The sequence below is a fragment of the Capra hircus genome, chromosome 12, assembly GCF_001704415.2.
Source record: "Capra hircus breed San Clemente chromosome 12, ASM170441v1, whole genome shotgun sequence".
NCBI classification, from domain to species: domain Eukaryota; kingdom Metazoa; phylum Chordata; class Mammalia; order Artiodactyla; family Bovidae; genus Capra; species Capra hircus.
In genome coordinates this window covers 9,024,833-9,041,718 of record NC_030819.1, presented here as the reverse complement: position 1 = coordinate 9,041,718, position 16,886 = coordinate 9,024,833, and the positions used below count along the sequence as shown (strand labels likewise).

Here is a 16,886-nt window from a genome sequence, read left to right as displayed (position 1 = left end):
TCTGGTGGGCAAAGATGACCCAGCAGAGGATGGACCCGGGACTCACCCTGACCAGCACGCTGTCGGCGAAGGAGGCGGGGTTGTCCACCTCGGTGAAGGCGGGTGGGCCGGTGCCCATGATCTTCCAGCGTACATACAGTACCCCGGCTCCCCCCAAAGCCAGGAGGGTCATTCTGAAGAGGAGGCCCCCTGTCCGGAGCATGCCAGGGCTCTGAAAGGACAGCGCAAGGCCCACAATGTTGAGGATTTTTCAAATAAAAGTGTGGCCAAGCCAGGTATAAATGTGCAGCAATTCTGGCTGAACCTCGCTGACACTGGGCTTTAAACGGCTGCCTGTTTTAGAATTCAAAGTTGCAAGAAGTACTTTGAAAATGGTGTTTTAAGCCAGCAGGTACGTGACATTTTCCACATCTCGGCTGGAGACAAAAGCAGATACTCACCTCTAACGATCTGTCCTTACGGAGGACCTTCCGGACAATTTCCAGGACATTTAATTTGCCTATCACCAAGATGTCGAAGATGGCATTCAGACCCTAAGAAAGCAAAGCAAGGAATCAGCCATGGGACAGCCTAACTGATCAGGTAGCCAGGATACGCCACAATTCTACTGCATAATCTAGACGAGAAATATCCTGGATTAGATCACCGTAGATAATCTCTTCAGCTCTCAAAACAAAACAAATCCTACGGTTCCTGTGAAATTAGCTCATGATATTCACATCAAATTTACTTGTTTATTTATTTAATTCTTGGTTACACTGGGTCTTTGATGCTGTGCACAGACTTCCTCTAGCTGCGGTGAGCAGGGGCTCCTCATTGCGCTGGCTTCTCTCGTTGCAGAGCACAGGCTCAGTAGTTGTGATGCACAGGCTTAGTTGCCCTGTAGCATGTGGAATCTTCCCGGACCAGGGATCGAACCCATGTCCCTTGCATTGGCAGGGCGATTCTTTACCAGTGGACCACCAAGAAAGTCCCATCAGATTTGTCGTCTAGTAAATCCCGTTAGTCACAGTTTCATAGCCTGCGTGCAAGAGTATGATAAGAGGCAGGAGAGCTAGAGCTTTGGGGTTCCCAGGAGAAGTTCTGCAGAGGCCCCCCCTTCCATTTTTTTCCCCTAAAACTGTCCCAGAGTTGCAGCAGAGCCAATACCTGTGCAGTGGCTATGCCTAAGCCAATAATGCAGCCAGCAACCTTGAAAACCCAGCCATGTACATAATTACACTTCAGGAACCTGGGGTGCTGCCTGATGAGGGCATACGCCCTGGAAGAGAGGGAACAGAACATACAGACCCTGGTGGGGCTGCAGAGACATCCCAGGCTCAAACTCCTCATCATCCGCCAGCTGTCCCTTCCTGCCTGGCACACAGCCAGCCCCGGAGGGGAGTATGGTCATGTGACTGAGTTCTAGCCAATGGGATGTGGGCAGAAGTGATCACGCACCTCTTGGAGGTTTGGTCATGGACCAGAGCACGCCCCACCCTTGGTTTCCCGTCCAGTTGGCTGTGGAGGAGATGACGGAGGTGTTTGGAGTGGCACTGGAAACCATACTCTGAGGATGGCAGAGCCCCACTGTGTGGAGGATGGCCACTTCTGCCCATGACTTTTAGGGGGAAGATCAATAACTCCAATCATGACCACCTCTGCCCATGACCTTCAGGGAGAAGATCAATAACTCCAAGTATGCAAAACCCCCGGCTCTAGGAAGTGTGATACTGCAGCCGCACTGATGCTAACAGCTTCCAGCAGCAGCACCATCGTTCCTTTCTAGTAGGTATGGCTGCTCTTAAAGCTCTGACACCTGTGGTCACAAGCTGAGGGCTCATCTGGCCTTGGGCTCTACCCTTTACCCTGCAGTGGACTTTCCATAAACGTGGCTGCTGTTGACAACGCCATGCAGCTGAACTCCCTGCTGGAACTAGGCAGAGTGGTCAGAATATACACTGTGCGGATGATTCAACCTGCCCTTCGATGACGTGGGGCCTCCAAACACAGAGCTTCGTGGCAAAGAGGATCAATCCTAAGTCGTCAGAAGCCAGTGGTAATTTGTGGTTTTTAGCGCAAGGGTGACATCTCTCCTCAGCCCCCTCCCACACATGCTCGGAGCTATTAATTATCCAGCACACGGGCCAGCGCTGGGTTAATCACTTCACAGAATCCTCATTTTACTCACCCGTGTGATGCACGGTTTTCCTGGGTCACAGAGGACCACTTCTGCCCGGGTGTGAACCATTTTCTAGAAGGCAGGAAGCTCCCTGTTGAGCTGTGCTGTCTTCTTATGCCATGCGTTTTTCTGCCTGGGAGCTACAGGACAGTCACCCAGTGCTGATGCGGTCAGGCTTTCATGAGGACTGAGCCCAACATGAGTCTGGCTCTCTCTCTCCTTTCCCATTTAAACATGTCATCAAAATGGCCATATTCTAGTCAGATTTTTGGAAACCTGCTCAACATCACCCTATCTTTATTCATGAAAAGTCAACCTAATTTTTTAGTGCTTTTCTTAAAGGAGGTGGGAGTCACCTGGGGGCCTTGTGAAATGGAGGTGCTGATTCAGCAGGCCTGTGGCGGTGGGAGGTCTGAGATCCTAAATCTCTAATAAGCTCCCAGATGGTGTCAACGCCACTGGGCTTCAAGCCACACTTTGAGACAAGCAAGATTTCAGGACGGCCGTTCTCACAGAATGATTTTCACTCCCTACCAGGGGGGTGTGCTTAGCAATGTCTGGAGACATTTGAGGTTGTCACAACTGAGGGAGGAGGTGTCCTTCTGGCATCTAGTGGGTAGAGACCACGGATGTTGCTAAATATCCTATGATGCACAGGACACACCCCAAAGAAAGAATGACTCAGCCTCAAATGCCAATAATGCCAAGGTTCAGAAACACTGGTCTAGAGCAAACTTTTAAAAAAGTAACTCATGAAGTTCTAGTATCTTTGCACAGCAATTCTTTCTATACTATTTCCTAGCTAGCTGACCTTAATCGTACAGATTGAATCCAATAAAACCATTTATCTTTGCCTCAGCTGGTGTCCAGCCCCAAAGAGCTTGGACCTGGGAAAGGAAGATCCTTTCCCACGGCTTCCTATATGGGCACACCCCACATTGCTATTTTCCATTTGCCTACATCTCTTCACATCCCTAATGTCTCAGTTTCCCTCTGATAATGTAAGGCAGAAAATTAGCTAGAACAGAGAAAAAGAGTGCATTTCCACGCCTCTCCCTTCCAGGGGCTTTTACTCAGATCAGACGTAGGGGGTGCACACCTGGACCCTTCAGAGCCCTCTCCTGTCCTCCCTGACATTTCCGGACAAAGGCAAATATAACATAACACACATCAATGCTTGCTAATCAGGACCAGAAACAGCAGTAGGGTCACAACATGGCTGTACTTAGGACTGCTGAAACATGAGAGCACCCCAGAAAGGCCACAGCACTCTTTCTTTCCTCCAGGACCTCTCCACAGGGCCTAGTCACCTGCTCTTCAGAGCTGTCCCCTCTCTGTGCCCATCAGCTCTAATGAATCAACCGAGACAGTCAATTCCCACCTGAACCACCGGGAGCATGGTGGCACCTGTAATCAGTCCAGAGAGGGCTAGGGTGAAGACCGGCAATAGGGGTGCAGTTGAGGGGTCCCACAGGCCGGGCAGTGCAAAGTGTCTTCACGGGAGGGAAAGGGGCGTAGGGAGCATGGGTACCCCCGTGAGGGCGCCTGGGGTCTTACCAGCACGGTGATCCCTTGCTCTTTGCACAGCATGGCCACTGCTCCCAGGAGGATGCTCAGCAACACCCAGAACGTGGAGTGGGTCCCCTCCTTGTTAGCTGCCAACCAGGAGAAATGACAAACATAGAGTCACATGACTCAGCTCAGTCTTGGGAGCTCCTGGAACTCAAATTCTCAGTGTGCACCTTCGACAGTCACCATTTAAAAACACAGTTTGGTCTTCAGACGGCATTTCTCTGTGGGCCAGGGTGTTAGACCCACATTTCTGGTTAGATGGTGGTAGCTCAGCTGGTAAAGATTCTGCCTGCAATGCAGGAGACCCGGGTTTGATCCCTGGGTTGGGACGATCCCCTGGAGGAGGGCATGGCAACACTTCAGTACTCTAGCCTAGAGAATTCCATGGACAGAGGAGCCTGGCAGGCTATGGGGTTGGAAAGAGCTGGACAGTTTGGACTTTTTTTGTAACTCAGATACGACCGAGTGACTAATACCTTCACTTTCTTCGTGGCATACACATCTCCTTCTCAAGGGTCCCCCAGCAGGAGCCCAGAGCCTTCAGGAGGCATTGCAATGCAGCCCTGCTACAAAGACATCTCAAGGCAGAGTTCTCAGGGGCGAGGCCCTTCTTCCCAGCCCACCAGTCACCTAACAGGCTGTCCTGACAGCCTGTGCCGAGGACTCCCACTGGTGGTGGAGGTGCTGCATCTGGCTACCCACCTCTGCTCTGAGAATCTCTACAACTCCCGGGGTCGGGGTCCAGCACTGCTCTGAGAGCGTCTACCACTTCCAGGTGGAGTCTGGGCTCTTTCAACCCCAGATGCCTTAAGAACACCTGCTCTGCTACCAGCGTGGACTAGTTCTGAAGGATGCTGGACTGTTGAGCTCACCTACACGGACACTCAAGCATCAACAGGAAACTGAAACCTCGGCAGAAATGTGACCGCGGCAGTAAGCCGCTTGGTTTGGGTGTGGCTGGGCTCCAGTAATAACCGATGGTCCCTGAACACCTTTTGATGATGGACAGGGAAACACGGCATGCTGCGATTCATGGGGTCGCAAAGAGTCGGACACGACTGAGCGACTGAAATGAACTGAACTGAACTGAACACCTTTTGAGGAAGGAGTGTCTGCTCTCTACCAGCAGGGGGTGTGGAGGATGCAATTCGGAGACCAGAGCTGACCTGCTCTGGGCAGGAGTGGAGAGGGCTCGTGTGATACTCCTCTCTGTCCTTTGTGAGGCCCTCAGCTCCTCACCGAGGTCAATGGTGAACAAACATTTTATAAAGACCTAAGTGTGAGGTGGGGCAAAGTGAACCTGCTTGGAGGAGGTGCCCCTGGGTCTTGGGTTAGCTCTGCCTAAAACCAGAACTCCTGGCCTAAATTCCAGCACCGCCGTTCACCGTGTGACCTGGAGCAAGCTACTTTTGTAGCCTCAGGGTCCTCATCAATAAAATGGGTGCAACAAGAACTGTATCTTCCCTACTCGAGTGAGAAAAAAGGTATACAAGAAATACCTGCCCATTTGTGTTAAAAGTTACATAAAAAAGTTGCTTGTACATGCAAAACATATCTCTGGAGAACACATGGAAAACACAGTAGTTTCCAAACTGCTTTTTTTTCTGTACCATGCAGCTTAATCTTAGTTCCCTGACCAGGGATCAAACCCAGGCCCTCGCAGCCAAAGTGCCTGTGTCCTAACCACTGGCATGCCAGTGAATTCCCTCCAAACAACTTTAAGAAGAAAACCTTGGAAAGGAGAGGGAAGAAGTCTTACTTTTCACTGCAAAACCTTTCATACCATGTACATTTTAAAAAAACTATGTGCATGAATTAAAAGCCATACTAAAAACTAAACATCAAAAAACCAAACAAAAAACCTTGGTAGACTGCTGGGACCACAGAAAGCATTCACTGTTTGTTGCACATAAATCACAAAACCACCCCAGGTTCAAGGGAGAGGGTCTCCAATGGGGCTTTGATGCAAGGGGGTGACCGATCCGTCATGCTGTCACCAAAATGTGCCAAGCTCGCTATGCGGTGACAAGATATGCCGTGGTTCTCATTAAACTGCTTGAGCAGAAAACCAACAATTAAAGTACATATGTGAGAGAGACAGGGAGACAGAGAGAGGCAATCCTGAATGAAGTGGGTATCTGGGAGTCATCAGCAAAGCCCCAGACCAAAGTCCTGGGCTCCCTGTCCGGGATCAGCTGCGGGGTCTGGAGCCAGGGAGAGGGGATGCTGCTAACCGGGAACTTCCCACGTATGGCTGGAAACCCCTCTCAGGATGCTGAGGGGCTGCACCCAGCCAAGCCCCCTGGACTCTCAACAAACTGTGGGCAGGACTGACCCCTGTGCTGTCTGAGGGCCCAGTTGGCTGGCTGGGAAAACGTCCTCACACACATAGGCCTCAGGGGCTGGAGATTTGGAAGTCAAGCAAAAGGACACGCAGGCTGACACTGTCTGCTCTTTTCAGCTTTTCTTGGGAATCTCTGTTGGATTTCCGGGATTAATGTACAAATAGGCAGAACTGACGGAATACAAAAAAGTTTTCTTTGGCTGTACAGTCGAGGCACCCGGAGGCTTTTCACCAGCCCAACTGATCAATAAACAGTAAAGCCTCACTGATTCGGATTCCACTGTCCCGAATCAACCAGCACCCTTGTTTAAAGTCTTTCTGATCTGATTCTTCCTGCGGTCGACAGGATGAAGGGGTCCCAATGCTGAGAACGGCACTTAAGGCCTTCCTTATGGAGTGACACAGCCTCTCCAGGTTCCCTGGGTCTAAATTCCAAGCACACAGGCCAATCTACTCTCACTGGGCTTTGCATGTTCCCTTCTCTTAAGCTAGAACGCCCCAGAATCCTGTGGCCATCAAAGGTCACTCAGGCTGTGCAACCCATCCTCCTGGGCAGCCTCCCTTCTGATTCACTTGTTTTATTCACAGTTGCAACAATAGCAAATGGTCCCCTGTGTGCACACCTGACTGCCCAGTAGCAGGGTCTGTCCCATGCACTGCAGTGACCCTAACTGACCCCCTACATTAAGTCAGGCCCAGCGGTATCCCCCTAGACGGCCCTCAGCACAATCTGCCAGCGTGTTCTTTTCACACGTCACTACAAATGCTTGATTTTAAGCTCTCACCTTTGGCACTGCTGACATGTGGGTCAATTTTCAGCATTGTAGGATGCTCAGTGCCTCCCTTGTTTCTACCCCGCCCCGAGAAGCCAGCAGCCCTCCTAGCTCTCAGTTGTGATGACCCAAAACACCAGGCTTTGCCAGATGTCCTGGGTGGGAGGGGATCACACCCAGTGGAGACCATTAAACTAACCAGTGCCACTCACAGTGTGTGGTCCTGCCCTTGGATCTTCTAAGAAAGGCAGATGCTCAGGCCACCCCAGCTCAACCCAGGCCCTTGGACTCAGAGACTCAAGGGTGGAGCCACACCGGAAGCCTGTTAACCAGCCATCCAGGTGATGCGGATGCCACGGGTCGAGGAGCATCAACCTCGGTGGGAAGCTTGCTCACAGCTGCATCCCGGGTACCAGGTCTGGCTCACTGGAGCATCTTCTCCAAGCTCCAGAATCTGGGGTACCTGATTACCTATCAGGAGGGGCAAGGAACTGACAAATCATAGAGCCATAATGTAGGAACAGCTGCAGCGCTTTCAGGAGGTCGTGCCTGTGATCTTCCTGGCAGCGAGGGCAGAGCGGGAATCCCTCCCAAGACGCTGCAGGCAGGGGGCCAATGGCTGTGACTTCGAGAACGGATAGTCCATTTCAGTTTTAACTTCAAGTGAGCCCATGCCTGCCTTCTACATGCCTCCCACCATCCTGAGCAGCATCTCTCCAATATCCCAGGCGGCACAGTGCCTAGAAGCCAAGTTGTCTTTGTTGAAAACCACAGTATATCAGAGTATTTAGTTCTATCAAGCAAACTAAGGATAATTCCACTTGTAGAAATTAATTACATTATACACGTAACACCAAGAGATCACAATTATGAGCCCAAAGCCCTGTTACATTAGACATGATTTCATTGGGGTATTCATATATTTATTGGGATTTATTATTTTCTTGGGGTTTCCCTCAATAGCTCAGTTGGTAAAGAATCCGCCAGCAATGCAGGAGACCCCGGTTTGATTTCTGGGTTGGGAAGACCCCCTGGAGAAGGGACAGGCTACCCACTCCAGTATTCTGGCCTGGAGAATTCCATGGACTATGTATAGCCCATGGGGTTGCAAAGAGTTGGACATGACTGAGCGACTTTTACTTTGAGCATCTGCTAGCAATCAGCAGCAGACAAGTGTTTATAGACACCAAGGCATTGAGACCTTTAAAAAAAATACGGCCAAAGAAGAGGCAAAGCTAATGGATCACTTAATTCCTCTTAGGATATAATTTTGAGAAAAGTCCCACAAGTTTTAGCAGGTGAGCACAAGGGTCCAGGCCAAGCAGAGGGGTCATGCTCACTCCACACCATGCCAGAGCATGGAACCCCACACCTTCTGCCACACGACAGCGATGGGCGGAGGGTGACCCCACAGGGCTTGCCCTCTCCTCTCAGTGGAGGGTGTTCTCTCAGCCCTTCCTCCTGTAACACGTCGTGCTGAGTCTGCATCCAACCACTTTCGGGATTTGCTCATATCAGCAGCTTAGATGCAAATGTGTGTGTGCTCAGTTATGTCTGACTCTTTGCAACCCCATGGACTGTAGTCTACCAGGCTTCTCTGTCTATGAAATTTTCTAGGCAAGAATACTGGAGTGGGTTGTCATTTCTTCCTCTGGGGGATCGTCCCAACTCAAAGGCAGACAGATTCTCTACCACTGAGCCACCCAGGAATCCCTTATAAGCAAATAGATACCCTTTAATTATAAATGAACACATTGATTACCATGGAGTCTCCCACCCTGGCTCCTGCACCCTCGAAAACCCCCACCTCCGACCCAGCTGTTGTTTTCATATCCACTAGGCATTAGGTTCAATAGTTCTCTAGAAACCATAATGGAGGGACTTCCCTGGGGTCCAGTGATTAGGACTCCAGGTTTCCACTGCAGGGGGCATGGGTTCCATCCCTGGTCGGGGAACTAAGATCCAGTAAGCCACATGGAGCGGCCAAGAAAACCCTTCCAAAAACAAACAAACAAAAAACAAATGGACCGCCTCCCTCCTCACCCCTTTAGTGGAATTTGATTTTTTAAGCTTCTATTCCCACAATTTGTGTTCAGACGTCTTGAAACATACTATGATTTCCCAGTGTAATGTTCCCTGATCTTAACATTTTAGTCCCTTGATCATTTTACATTTCTTCCTAGAAAAACTGAATTAGCTTGTGTTTTACTTGACTGTAACATGGATTAATTCCACCCCATCCTCCACGGCTCAGTAGTTTTGGATAGGAAAAAAATTCCCAGTTCCTCCATTAAAACACCCAAAGGACTGCTCTTGAAAGCACTCTGTGAACACAAAGGTAAACTACCCCAAGACTCACACTCCACTTGCCTGGAATTTAAAGTGGATTTCTCCTTAGATGGCTCAATCTGAGATTTCACCAAAAGAAGAAGAAAAACACATTAAAAAACCACAACCTCCTGGTTCTTTGACAGCCTTCTCTCTAATCTCACCTCATAATTCCACCATACAGCTCGAACTCCAAGTTTCTTTAAGGGACTCAGGCTCCCTCCACCTCTCAAATCCTCAGCAAATTGTTCTGGGAGCATCCTACTCTTAACTTGCCTTATACTTCCGATTTGATTCCAGTATGGAAACTTGTGAAAGAGGATGACAATGATTCTGTGCTGAAGAAGTGTTTTCAGTTTCAGTGATTATTAAATATGAGTGTCACTTTCCCAGTGGCCCAGCAATAAAGAATCCGCCTGCAAGGCAGGAGATCCCGGTTCGATCCCTAGATCGGGAAGATCCCCTGGAGGAGAGCACGGCCATCCACTCCAGTATTCTTGCCTGGAGAATCCCATGGACAGAGGAGCCTGGTGGGCTACAGTTCATGGGGTCGTAAAGAGTCAGACACAACTGAAGCAACTTAGCAGGAAGGCAGGTCACTTCTCAACAATGGTAATTTCAGGGCTCAGTTATAAACCGAGCAATGGCTTTACATCCAGAAAACCAATTCTAGACCACCATGGTCCAAGAGGAGGCATGGTGGTTGGGGAGCACTTGAAATTTACCTGGTCCCTATTGAGACATGTTGGAAGGGTCAAACACACTACCTAATTTTGAAGACTCCATATGAAAGAATGTCAAACAGCTCATAATCTGTATACTGATTACATGTTGCAAATACTTTTGATATATTAGGCTAAGAAACTATCATTAAAATTCAGCTAATCTGTTTTTTCTTTTTTATAACATGGCTACTAGAAATTTTGCGATGACCTGAAGGGCTCATATCGTATTTCCTACACAGCACTGTCAACGACACATGCTCAGAGACCCAGCTCATCCATGAAATGGTCTACACGGCTGTTTCTAATCCAAGTCTGCCTTCAAAAACTCAGAAAATATGCAGTGACTTGCTTATTAAAATTCACTTCTTTCTTCTCCAACTCCTACCAGATTAGTCACTTGATTTGCTATCAGGAGTCATAAGACAGCATGCACACACACTTCAGTTGTTCCACAATTCAAACTGGAAAGCTGAGCTTAACAGTTGACTCTTAAACTGGAGAGTCAGGGCCCAACCCTTCCATATAACTTCACAGTCAGCCCCCACTGTGTTGCCTGGTATTTGCTGGTCTGTATCTGTGGATTCAACCAACTTTTGGTTCTGCAATACTGAAGTGCATATTGAAAAAAATTCGCCTACAAATGGACTTGTGCAGTTCAACCCACGCACTAACTGTACTTTTAAACTATCTCATATAAATCAAAGGGGTCCTCTTTACAAATGTGTGGAAGGGAGGTGCATGATAAACCAAGGCCAGCCTACAAAGTATTGATAAAGTATCTCTAGTACTGGGGACAATCAAGAAAGGCCTTATAAAAAAGTGGTCCTGGGAAAGTGGTCCTGAGTTTAGGGACAGCACAGCCCAGTAGACTTATGGTCATAAGACCTCCTCTAGCAGTTTTACCATTTAGTTTGTCAAATTATTATTTTCTTTGAGTATTAATTTGTCAAGGTGACTAATGTGAACAGCTGCAAATATATACAGCATAATCTAGATAAATCTGGACTTGTGTTTTTATATGTTTTTACTTAGTAACTAATGTAAGCTATTTTTTTTTAATTCCCAACTTTGAGCATTTTATTTATTTAAAAAAATTTTTCTTGTTTTGGTCATGCCTCCGAGGCATGTGGGATCTTAGTTCCCCGACCAGGGATGGAACCTGCACCCCCTGCGTTGGAAGCGCAGAATCTTAACCACTGAACACCAGGGAAGTTGCCTGATCATTTCAATAAGACAGTTGAAACTGAAAACAGTAGGCCACCTTGCATATAGCTGGCACTCAATAAATATTGGATGAGTCAACAGTTTTATTTCGATGTCTGTTAGAAGCTTTACTATATTACTATATTTCAAAGGCAATTATGAGATGTAATTAACACTGAAAAGTCAGTAATTTGTTAATGTGAATAAATACAGCCAGAAGTCCTCCTCTCATTTTTAGTCTTTGAAACTCCTCACAATGGAATAATCTGTCATGTAAGAGATCTTTTTTAAAAAATTGTTTTTTAAAAATTACATAATATTAAAAAGACTTAGGAAAAATGGATCATTTTCATTTTAGAATTAACAGCTAAAAACAGTAAAAATAAATCCTGAGAGGTGGGTATCACTTCCAGTACAACTGCATTTATGAGTACTTTTATTCAAAAAGTCTCCCCCAAATAGGGAGTTCTAACTGATGCATCGTTTGCTGCTTACTCGCTCAGTTGTGTCCAGTTCTTTTGTAATCCCATAGACTATAGCCCAACAGGCCCCTCTGTCCATGGGATTTTTCCAGCAAGAATATTAGAGTGGGTTGCCATTTCCTTCCCCAGGGAACCTTCCCCACCCAGGGATCGAACCCGAGTCTCCTGCACTGCAGGCGGATTCTTCACCCCTGAGCCACTGCGGGAAGCGAAACTGTGTAAGTGTCTCAGGCTAAGAACTCTCCATCTCAAATCCGTCCAGTCTGCTAAGCTGTTAAGCAACAATGGTCCAGGAGAGAAAACGAAAAAAGCAAACACAAAAACACCCAAAAAACTATTCTTACAGCGTTGCAACATCTCTCACAACTTGCTCTAGGAGAACTGTACAGCGTTCGCAAACATGAACCTTTTATAATCCAGAATTTCAGAAAGACTGGCTTGGAAAATGCTTTCTTTGCTTCCGTGTCTGTCTCTTAGGTAAGGCGATCCCGTCAGTAAACCGAGGCAAAGCCTGAGGGGCAGCAGGGGCGGTGGCCAGGGGAAGGAGCACGGTGAGGGAAACAAAAACCCCACAAGCATTAACAGCAAGACCCTGGCCAGCGCCAACACCCTCAAGTGCCCAACAGACGCGGGCAATTCAGGGAAGCGCTGCGTGGCGGACTTGGCACGGCGCTCGATGGGGAAGCTGTCATTTCAGAAAAGAAAAAGCGTCGCATGCCAGGAGACACCGTCTTCCCCAGTCGACGCCTGCGTCTAGCCGCCCGGAAGCCGGCGTGCGTCGCGGTGCGTGGGCGGAAGTCACTGGACTCAGTCAGGCGGCCCCGGCTCCCTCGGTCGGAGCACAGAGCCGCACAACACGCATCGGATTCTCCTCCCAGGAGTGGGAGCCAAGCAAGCGGCGCTTCCACCTGCGGAATGAGGCAACTCGGAGGCCGCTCTCCTAACTAAAATAATGGGGGAAGGGGACATTTTGGGAGAATCGAGCCAGTGTAACAACCCCTGAGAAAGAGAACCCACGTGAATACCGCGGTCACAATTCAGATGGCAGCAACCCCAAATCTAAAAAAAAAAAAAAAAAAAAAAAAAGGCGTCCTAGACTATGTGAGTTACACAGTTGCCCTCGTTTAAGCTGTGTGACTTTGTGTAAGCCAAAGACAAACGTGTCTTGAATCAAGAGTGGAAAAGAGCAGGAAACGATATCCCAAGAGTCGACAGTTATCCTGTTTTAGCTGCCTGAACTATGGTGCGACTGTCTTGTCTTCAGTCGTGTGCGGCTCGTTGCGACCCCATGGACTGTATTCCCCCAGGCTCCTCTGTCCATGGGATTTTTTTCAGGCAAGGATACTGGAGTGGGTGGCCATTTCCTCCTCCAGAGGATCTTCCTGACCCAGGGGCCGAACCCACGTCTCCTGCATTGGCAGGCTGGTTCTTTCTTAAAGAGCCATCTGGGAAGCCCTGAACTATGGTAGGGAGAGTGACTAAAATAAATTTGAAGAACTTAAAACAACTGAGACTTGAGATCTTGTGTTTCATAATAGCTTAGGATTTAAAATGGTTATTCTAGAAATGTACCCATTTCCTTTCCTCTTGAAAAGGTTCTCTCCTCCCCACTATATAAATGAGACTAATGAAATTTCTCTTTGTCATTCCAATTCCCATGAAACAATATTCTAAGGTATTCATTTATAAAAAGAAATTGTTTTGGCTCTTCTATCAAGTTTATTGTGCAGAAGGATTATGTATGTGACCTCTGTGACCCCATGGACTGACACCTGCCAGGCTCCTCTGACCATGGGATTCTCCAGGCAAGGATACTGGAGTGGGTTGCCATTTCCTTCTCCAGGGGATCTTCCCGACCCAGGGATTGAGCCCACATCTGCATCTCCTGCACGCGCAGGCGGATTCCTTACCACTAGCGCCACCTGGGAAGCCCATGCAGACAGATTACCTTTTTCCAATCCAAAATATGTACTAGGCTTTAACAGAGAAGGATGTCTTATCATTAGAACAATACTTTTCATTTTGGGTGTTCAGAAATAATAACCAGCACATCATCGACTTAGTGTTTTTCTTTCTTTTTCCCTTTAAAATAATTATCCTTTTCTATAAGGCTATTTTCTTCTTAAAAAAAAAAAAAGATTCTATTCTAAAAGAGCCCACTTGGAGCTATTCTACATAACAACAACAAAAAACAACCAGAAATGTTACATGAGACTCTTTTTTCACTCTCAAAAAATGCCAGGATTCCAGAGGTTAGCACAGAATTGCTTGTTACAATAAACTCAGGCAGTTAAAAATTGTCCAGAGCTTTATAATACAGACAGTGCATCTATTAAAAAAAGCTAATGAGGTTATTAAAAAGGAATGTATTCTCCAAAAGATCTTTTTACCTAGTTAAATCGTTCACTTCAGAACACTCAATTTTTTGTTCCCTTATAAAAAATATTAAATTTGTTCCTCTGTAAAAAACCTCTCTTAAACTTCAAGTTTATGAGGAATGAATGCCTGACTGTTCTTTGAATTGATGTTCAGATCTGAAAGAACAAAGACCAGGTAACTTAAATCACAGGTTTAAACAACAAATATCATTTATTATTATTTGTATTCAATAAGTACCAGACTGAACTTCTTCCACAAAAGAGCTTTGATTCTTGGCTGCACACTTACGTGGGCAACGTGAGTAGCAGGGGGAGTTCTTAAATCATACTTTTGATGTTTCTACCACACTTAACATTTAAATAATTCATTAACAGAATTGAATGCACCTTCTCTTTATTTTTAATGGTTGTTTTGACAAGCTTGCCTCACTGGTCCCATGAGGACAGGGAAGCCGATGAAGACAATTTAGTTGGGGCTGGCTTTGAAGTGAGTTAGACACAGAGGGTGAACCCAGTTCAGCCATATATAGCCGTGTGATCCTGGTGAGTTACTTAAACTCTGTGTCTTACATGTGGACAGCAGGGAAAGTAACTCCACCTATCTCAAAGAGACACAGATGACACCACCCTTATGGCAGAGAGTGAAGAGGAACTAAAGAGCCTCCTGATGAAAGTGAAAGAGGAGAGTGAAAAAGCTGGCTTAAAGCTCAACATTCAGAAAACGAAGATCATGGCATCTGGTCCCATCACTTCATGGCAAATAGATGGGGAAACAGTGTCAGACTTTGTTTTTTTTGGGCTCCAAAATCACTGCAGATGGTGACTGCAGCCATGAGATTAAAAGACACTTGCTCCTTGGAAGAAAAGCTCTGACCAACCTAGACAGCATATTAAAAAGCAGAGACATTACTTTGCCAACAAAGGTCTGTCTAGTCAAAGCTATGGTTTTTCCAGTAGTCATGTATAGATGGATGTGAGAGTTGGACTATAAAGAAAGCTGAGGGCTGAAGAATTGATGCTTTTGAACTGTGGTGTTGGAGAAGACTCTTGAGAGTCCCCTGAACTACAAAGAGATCCAGCCAGTCCATCCTAAAGGAAATCAATCCTGAATATTCATTGGAAGGACTGATGCTGAAACTGAAACTCCAATACTTTGGCCACCTGATGGGAAGAACTGACTCACTGGAAAAGACTCTAATGCTGGGAAAGATAGAAGGCAGGAGGAGAAGGGGACAACAGAGGATGAGATGGTTGGAAGGCATCACCAACTTGATGGACATGAGTTTGAGCAAGCTCAGGGAGCTGGTGATGGACAGGGAAGCCTGGTGTGCTGCGGTCCATGGAGTCTCAAAGAATCAGATACAACTTAGCGACTGAACTGAAGACTGTAACATAATTGACAACCACACACACATATGTGTGACAGCAGACAGTCAAAAAATGGTAACTTATGTTACAGGAAACTCCTCTACCTTCATGAGTAAAGAAAAATTTCGTGCTGGAAACTCCCTATTAATCTTAGCTAAAAAAATCTTTTGGAACCACTAGCACGGTGACAGTTACGTGTCAGTCATCTGTCCCAGGGATTAGCAAACTTTGCAAAGGATAGGCCAGTAAGAATTTCAGGCTTCATAGGCCAGGCAGCCTCTATGGAAACTCCTAACTCTGCAAAAACCAGTCCTGAGTGACCGCACTTCAACCAGCCCCAGCAGAGACAAAATCCTGAATGAGTGGTCTGTCCTTGCTTATGAATAAGATATCAGCTTACAAGAGGAATCCAAGTATAAGCATTAGTACATGAAGAATAACATTAAGGCCCTGGCAGGGGACCACACCTAAGCTTTGAGAAGTGCTGTGGAAAAAACTCAAGGAAACCAATGTACTACTATATCAGCTTCCCTGGTGGCTCAGACAGTAAAGCATCTGCCTACAATGCAGAAGACCCAGGTTTGATCCTCGGGTCGGGAAGAGGCCCTGGGGAAGAAAATGGCAACCCACGCCAGTATTCTTGCCTGGGAAATCGCATGGACAGAGGAGCCTGGTGGCCTACAGTCTATGGGAGGGTCACAAACAGTGGGATACAACTTAGTGACTTTCACTCACTCTGCTGAAACAGCCCTGTCAAGCATCCCATAGAAATTGTTCCTCTCACTTTCCCTTTTCAATTGATTGTGTTATATAAGGAGAGAGTTCTACAGTCATGAACTGAATTTATAACAGAAGTTGAAATTATAACACTGTTGCCAGGGCCAACATGTATAAATGTATCATACCCAATTTCTACTGTAAGACAACTGGGAAGGGATGATGTCACTTGGAGTCGATCAGAATTCATATAATTAGTAGAGTTATACGGGGATTCTACTGAATCTCAATAAATGCACTGGTGCTAACAAACAGGCAGTTCAACCCCCGCCACTTGCATGCATGTATGCACACACACACACACACACACACACACACAACTGGTCATTTCAACTCCATTGGTTCCAGCAACAAAGACTTTCTAAGTATCATTAACATGACAATGAAAAAATAAGAACCTCATGCTCCAGGTGCATATTCATAGCTATACATTTTTATAATTTTCTATATTTTTCCTCCAACATGTTTTCATTAAAAATAAATAACAAAAAGCTTTTCCCCTCTTCAATTTTACTGGAAATAAAACAAATATCACAAAAATCAATCACAACTGCTTTAGCACTAAGAGCAGGAGCTCTTGGTTTCACTGCTCAGCAAGATGCTTCCTAAACGTTGTGAACGCTGAAGCACAACCTTTGTGTCGTGAAAAGAGCAACCTGACTAACAGACATCACTAAAAACAATTGATACCTTTGACCTACATTCCTCCAAAGTGATAAACTTATACGAGCGGACACCTTCCCATCTGTTAAAACACGCTCGACAGAACAGAAAC

General features: G+C 46.6%; 1 protein-coding gene across 1 annotated transcript in view; it reads right to left on the bottom strand.

Moving 5' to 3' along the window:
- Nucleotides 1-16,886, bottom strand: part of TMTC4 (transmembrane and tetratricopeptide repeat containing 4) — a 56,917-nt gene that overhangs the window by 21,944 nt on the left and 18,087 nt on the right. Inside the window, exons 6-8 of the mRNA XM_018056386.1 lie at nucleotides 3,719-3,816; nucleotides 441-533; nucleotides 47-211 (exon numbers count right to left, since the gene is read on the bottom strand). Coding sequence (XP_017911875.1) covers nucleotides 47-211; nucleotides 441-533; nucleotides 3,719-3,816 — 356 coding nt within the window. The remainder of the gene's footprint in view (nucleotides 1-46; nucleotides 212-440; nucleotides 534-3,718; nucleotides 3,817-16,886) is intronic.